General features: G+C 36.3%; 1 protein-coding gene across 1 annotated transcript in view; it reads right to left on the reverse strand.

The window, feature by feature from the left end:
* Positions 1–2,259: 2,259 nt before the first annotated feature.
* LOC308171656 (myomegalin) overlaps positions 2,260–7,500 on the reverse strand; it is a gene marked incomplete at both ends in the record, with an annotated part of 46,046 nt that continues 40,805 nt past the window's right edge. Inside the window, 1 exon segment of the mRNA XM_080546531.1 lies at positions 2,260–2,423. Within this exon segment, the coding sequence (XP_080402657.1) occupies positions 2,260–2,423 (164 nt within the window).

Raw genomic sequence — 7,500 nt, forward strand, 5'->3', positions numbered from 1 at the left:
AGCAGGTCATTTACAGCGTGAAAATGGCCAAATGTACAGCGAAACAACACTCTTGAAAGCAGCACGGGAAGGAACACCTTTGGGACATCATCATCACCAAACACAGATTCTATAGAACATTGGTCCCACCAGTAGCTTGCCAAAGTTTGTCACAACTAGGAAAAACAAGTCGCAACGTTTATTACCAGTTCCATGGGAATGCTTCGACGGTCTGAACCGAGACAAAATAACTCACAAAAAGACAAATGGATTTATGGCGCCTTACAATTTCTCTGCTTTTTTCGAATTATGTCTCCTCCTACGGGAACATAACTTTTCAAGGTTTTCGGGAATTCACATGTAGCAACAACGGCAGTGTGAACTAATCTCCATTTTTGGTCCGTTCATCCGGAACCAAATGTCTAACGGTTACCGTCTCTCTCTCTCTCTGATTCGATTGGCTCTCGAAGAGCACAGCCACAAATACATCTCCCATCATGATGTCGTTGACGGTCTCGGTATCACAGGGTGATTGATAGTGACTTTTTACAGTCACACCACCACACCTAGTGATGTCATCCGCATGGGGTAAAGGCAAACAAAAGTGAAATGTAGTAGTTCCAATAGTTCAAACTTTGGCAAGTATTGGTGATCCCCTGGTGATCCCCTCTGTTCCACAAACAAAAAGGATTCTGATCGAAATCCTCTCTTCAATACCTCTCTCATGCAATCCAAACACTGCAGAAAAAACTACATTTCGTTTCAGTCAGTAGTATAAGAAGGATAGAATAAGTAGTATAATATTGCACTGACGGTCTTTGTCACCTTAATAATAAAGAGTACACAATTATTTTAGTTCCAGTGTCAGGCATAAAAACATGAAGCTGGTGCTCGCTATGATCATCCAATAAACGACGTTGTTATTGCACATGCTCGTCTGAGGTCTCCTAGAAAGGAGCTTGAATACGCGTGTGGCCTGATTCCATTTCGCCCCCTAGTCCCTTCCCCCTTTCCCTCAGTACTGTATACACCAAGATCCAGAAGGATTGGATAAGTGAAAACAAAATGGTGGAAGCTACACTCAAGCCTATGTTAGGGCTAGGGAGAAGCCTTCACCATACCGCTTTCTCCTATCTTGTACTTTTAGATCTGTGGTTCAACGTGGATGGTTCAGGGACTTCAAGGGAAGGGGTGACAGTGAACGAAATGGAATCAGGCCCGTGTTCTGCTACCCAGAACCCCCTTGGCTAACGTGTGACACAGACCATTTCACAAGCTTCCCCTCCACAGATAAAACAAATAATATAGTACACAATTTACTTAACTTAGAAAGTGTTTTCTAAGTCTATATACGTATACATTCGTCCACGGTGTCTAGTGATCGATCGTGGATGTCATGGTGTTTTTGCATTGTACTTGCAACATTTAATGTGTTAAACCTTAATGAGGTGCCACAAGGAGTAAAACTTGCATTTCTGTGGCATTCAAAGATGAGGATTCTTTCATTTCTTTTTTTACGAAAAATGATTGATCATGTGTGTATATGTGCTGTATGTGTGTATGTGTATGTGTGTGTACTGTATTTATACGTTTCCTTTCACAAGCCAAGTAAACATGCATTGACACTTAATCCGTCCCCCTGGTTGGCACATCGGAGTAACTTTCCCTGAGGCACAGATCTAAGATCAGTTTAACCTCCTTCCCACATCCTAACCTGATCCACTGGGAGGGTGATAAACTGACCTCAGATCAGTGCTCTAGGGGAAAGAAAAACCCTCCTACTATTCCGTCTCTTATCTGCCAGGAGGACGCACGTTGCTGAAACCATCGGAGGCACATTTCACATCACCTTCTTCTGCTTTTAGGCCCACGACCAGGCTAACGTCAGACTGGGACCACGAGTCTCAGAACTCAAACACACCAAAGGAAGTACACAGGGAGGGGGAGGAGGAGAGAGAGAGAGAGGGGGGGGGGTGGAGAGATCACTAAAAGGAAGGCGAGGGGGAGAGAGGGGGTAAGGCTCAAGGTGAAGAAGGACTTTTGGGCATAATATATATGCTGGCAGGAGAGATGTGGAAGGCAGGAGGACAGAGAGGAAGAGAGAGAGAGAGGGATGGACGTACAGAGGTAAAGACGTAGGTGAGTAGTTGGGATGGGGATGGGGGATGGGTAAGGCCGAGGAGGAGGGAGAAGGGGGGTCTTGGGGGGAGTCTTGGCTATTGTGGTGCTGAGGTCAGAGTTCAGAGGTCGGAGCGTTTAGGCTGCTGGCTTCTTCTTTTTTTAACAGGTCAGAGGCTCCGACAGGCATTGGCTGCCGCGCTTCCTCGCCCCTGGACGCCCCTGATTGGCTGTAGCTATGGCGACGGCGAGCCCGGGGGCGTCGGCGGGCTTCAGGAAACGCCAATCAGTAGGCCGCTCGCCGCTAGGCCCTCTGGGTGCTTGAGCTGAAGGAGGGAGGGAGGGAGAGGGAGGGAGGGAGGAAAGTAATTCACGGGTAGTTTCAACGGTCCAATAGCAGCTTGTCAATTATTTCTCTACTCCCGACTGATTCAGGATCAGTTTCACCTCCTCCACTCTCATTGGTAACATTTGCCGTGATGAGCTCACCACCTCAACACTGTTCTTAGACCTGATATTTAAAGACATCAGCGTCTAACTGTACATCACAACCAATCTACACCTTCTACGTTCTCGCTTAAAGCAACATTTGTCTTGCAAAAAGATTCCCAACACACAGGACCCCCTTCCCTTGCCCCACCCGAGAAATCCTTTGTCACCCCTCTGCCAGCCCATTTAAACATCCTAGAACCGCCACTGCACAGGAGGGTTAGTGAAGTGTCACAGCCAACCTTGTTGATGAGAAGGACACAGACCAAGCCTGATGGAGGAAAGCTAGCTAGCTATCCATTCATGAGAAGCAAAGCATGACTCTGCCACACCCCCTGGCACCACGGTGTGGAAAACACAGCTGGAATCCTCCTCCCAAACCAAGAGGTGGCCGGTGAAGGTAGGAATCGGAGGACAAGCTCATTGTAATGCATGGCACGGATTGAGGAACGGTTTCAAACACGTGTTTGATACCATTCCTTGTTCCTTGTGTGGTGCTGGGGTTAATGGTTGTAACTGCAGTACGCTGTTAGTTTGCCATATGCTTGGCTATGTGATGGGGTTAAATACATAGTAGTATTATGATGTAATATAGTAAGCGTCGCAAAAAAAACATAGTATAGTATGATATATTATATACTTTTTTTTCTTCACTTTTTTTCCCCCTGATATAATAATATATCATACTATACTATGTTTTTTTTTTTTTCCCCCCACTTTATTATTACTTAGTACGATAGTTATGATATAGTATAGTGTGATATATTATTATCATTCTAAGGAAAAAATGTATAAAGTGAAAAATATAAAAAAATAACATAGTATAGTATGCTATATTATATCTTTTTTTTCACTTCATTCTTTTTTTCCTTAGAATGATAATAATATTGTTTAGTTATGATATAGTATAGTGTGATTACCATGTTATTATTGCATTAGCAGTGTTATTGCCATGTTATTATTACAGTGTTAGTGTTATTACCATGTTATTATTACATTATCACAGTGTTATTACCATGTTATTATTGCATTATCACAGTGTTATTACCATGTTATTATTACATTATCACAGTGTTATTACCATGTTATTATTACATTATCACAGTGTTATTACCATGGTATTATTGCATTATTAAAGCATTATTACCATGTTATTATTACATTATCACAGTGTTATTACCATGTTATTATTACATTATCACAGTGTTATTACCATGTTATTATTACATTATCACAGTGTTATTACCATGTTATTATTACATTATCACAGTGTTATTACCATGTTATTATTGCATTATTAAAGCATTATTACCATGTTATTATTACATTATCACTGTGTTATTGCCATGTTATTATTGTATTTTTTAGAGTGTTATTACCATATTATTATTGCATTATTAAACCGTTATTACCATGTTATTATTGCATTTTTAGATGGGATAGGATATAAAGAGAAACCTAGGATATAAAGAGAAACCTAGGATATAAAGGGAAACCTAGGATATCGAGAGAAACCTAGGATATAGAGGGAAACTTAGGATAGAGAGAGAAATCTAGGATATAAAGAGAAACCTAGGATATAAAGAGAAACCTAGGATATAAAGGGAAACCTAGGATATAGAGAGAAACCTAGGATATAGAGAGAATTGTTCATATGATCATTCTATAGTATAATATGATAAATTATTATCATTCTAAGGGGAAAAAATGAAGTGAAAAAAATGAAAAAAAGAACATAGTATACTATGTTCTTTTTTTCAGTTTTTTCAGTTTATTTTTTTTAATCATTTCTTTCATTCTATGATCATTCTATAGTATAGTGTGATATATTATTATCATTCTAAGGAAAACAAATATAAAGTGAAAAAAAGAACATAGTATATTATGATATATTTTTTTATATTTTTCACTTTATAAATGTTTTCCTTAGTATGATATAGTATAGGATAGAGAGGGAAACCTAGGATATAAAGGGAAACCTAGGATATCGAGAAAAACCTAGGATATAAAGGGAAACCTAGGATATCGAGAGAAACCTAGGCTATAAAGAGAAACCTAGGATAGAGAGGGAAACCTAGGATATAAAGGGAAACTTAAGATATAAAGAGAAACCTAGGATATAAAGAGAAACCTAGGATATAAAGGGAAACCTAGGATATAAAGGGAAACCTAGGATATCGAGAGAAACCTACAATATAGAGGGAAACCTAGGAGAGAGGGAAACCTAGGATATAAAGGGAAACCTAAGATATCGAGAGAAACCTAGGATATAAAGAGAAACCTAGGATATAAAGAGCGAAACCTAGGATATAAAGAGAAACCTAGGATATAAAGAGAAACCTAGGATATAAAGGGAAACCTAGGATATAGAGGGAAACTTAGGATAGAGAGAGAAACCTAGGATATAGAGAGAATTGATCATATGATCATTCTATAGTATAATATGATATATTATTATCATTCTAAGGTGAAAAAAATGAAGTGAAAAAAATGAAAAAAAGAACATAGTATACTATGTTCTTTTTTCCAGTTTTTTTTAAAAATCATTTCTTTCATTCTATGATCATTCTATAGTATAGTGTGATATTATTATTATCATTCTAAGGAAAACAAATATAAAGTGAAAAAAAGAACATAGTATATTATGATATTTTTTTTTATATTTTTCACTTTATTATTTTTTTCCTTAGTATGATATAGTATAGGATAGAGAGGGAAACCTAGGATATAAAGAGAAACCTAGGATATAAAGAGAAACCTAGGATCTAAAGGGAAACCTAGGATATCGAGAGAAACCTAGGATATAGAGGGAAACTTAGGATAGAGAGGGAAACCTAGGATAGAGAGGGAAACCTAAGATATCGAGAGAAACCTAGGATATAAAGAGAAACCTAGGATATAAAGAGAAACCTAGGATATAAAGAGAAACCTAGGATATAAAGAGAAACCTAGGATATCGAGAGAAACCTAGGATATAGAGAGAAACCTAGGATAGAGAGGGAAACCTAGGATATAAAGGGAAACCTAAGATATCGAGAGAAACCTAGGATATAAAGAGAAACCTAGGATATAAAGAGAAACCTAGGATATAAAGAGAAACCTAGGATATAAAGGGAAACCTAGGATATAGAGGGAAACCTAGGATATAGAGAGAATTGACCATATGATCATTCTATAGTATAATATGATATATTATTATCATTCTAAGGGGGAAAAAATGAAGTGGAAAAAAATGAAAAAAAGAACATAGTATACTATGTTCTTTTTTTCAGTTTTTTCAGTTTATTATTTTTTTTATCATTTCTTTCATTCTATGATCATTCTATAGTATAGTGTGATACATTCTAAGGAAAACAAATATAAAGTGAAAAAAAGAACATAGTATATTATGATATATTTTTAATATTTTTCACTTTATTATTTTTTTCCTTAGTATGATATAGTATAGGATAGAGAGGGAAACCTAGGATATAAAGAGAAACCTAGGATATAAAGAGAAACCTAGGATATAAAGAGAAACCTAGGATCTAAAGGGAAACCTAGGATCTAAAGGGAAACCTAGGATATAGAGTGAAACCTAGGATATAGAGGGAAACCTAGGATATAAAGAGAAACCTAGGATATAAAGAGAAACCTAGGATATAAAGGGAAATCTAGGATATCGAGAGAAACCTAGGATATAGAGGGAAACCTAGGATATAGAGAGAATTGATCATATGATCATTCTATAGTATAATATGATATATTATTATCATTCTAAGGGGGAAAAAATGAAGTGGAAAAAAATGAAAAAAAGAACATAGTATACTATGTTCTTTTTTTCAGTTTTTTCAGTTTATTATTTTTTTATCATTTCTTTCATTCTATGATCATTCTATAGTATAGTGTGATACATTCTAAGGAAAACAAATATAAAGTAAAAAAAAGAACATAGTATATTATGATATATTTTTTATATTTTTCACTTTATTATTTTTTTCCTTAGTATGATATAGTATAGGATAGAGAGGGAAACCTAGGATATAAAGAGAAACCTAGGATATAAAGAGAAACCTAGGATATAAAGAGAAACCTAGGATATAAAGAGAAACCTAGGATCTAAAGGGAAACCTAGGATATAGAGTGAAACCTAGGATATAGAGGGAAACCTAGGATATAAAGAGAAACCTAGGATATAAAGAGAAACCTAGGATATAAAGGGAAACCTAGGATATCGAGAGAAACCTAGGATATAGAGGGAAACCTAGGATATAGAGGGAAACCTAGGATATAGAGAGAATTGATCATATGATCATTCTATAGTATAATATGATATATTATTATCATTCTAAGGGGAAAAAAATGAAGTGGAAAAAATGAAAAAAAGAACATAGTATACTACTATTTTTTTTTTTTTTTTATCATTTCTTTCATTCTATGATCATTCTATAGTATAGTGTGATACATTCTAAGGAAAACAAATATAAAGTGAAAAAAAGAACATAGTATATTATGATATTTTTTTTACATTTTTCACTTTATTATTTTTTTCCTTAGTATGATATAGTATATGATAGAGAGGGAAACCTAGGATATAGAGAAACCTAGGATAGAAAGAGAAACCTAGGATATAAAGAGAAACCTAGGATATAAAGAGAAACCTAGGATCTAAAGGGAAACTTAGGATAGAGAGAGAAACCTAGGATATATAGAGAAACCTAGGATATAAAGGGAAACCTATGATACCGAGAGAAACCTAGGATATAGAGGGAAACTTAGGATAGAGAGAGAAACCTAAGATATAGAGAGAAACCTAGGATAGAGAGGGAAACCTAGGATATAAAGAGAAATCTAGGATATAGAGGGAAACCTAGGATAGAGAGAGAAAATTAGGATAGAGAAACCTAGGATATAAAGGGAAACCTAGGATATAGA

Source organism: Nansenia antarctica, assembly GCF_963989245.1.
Source record: "Nansenia antarctica genome assembly, chromosome: 16".
Lineage (NCBI taxonomy): Eukaryota > Metazoa > Chordata > Actinopteri > Argentiniformes > Microstomatidae > Nansenia > Nansenia antarctica.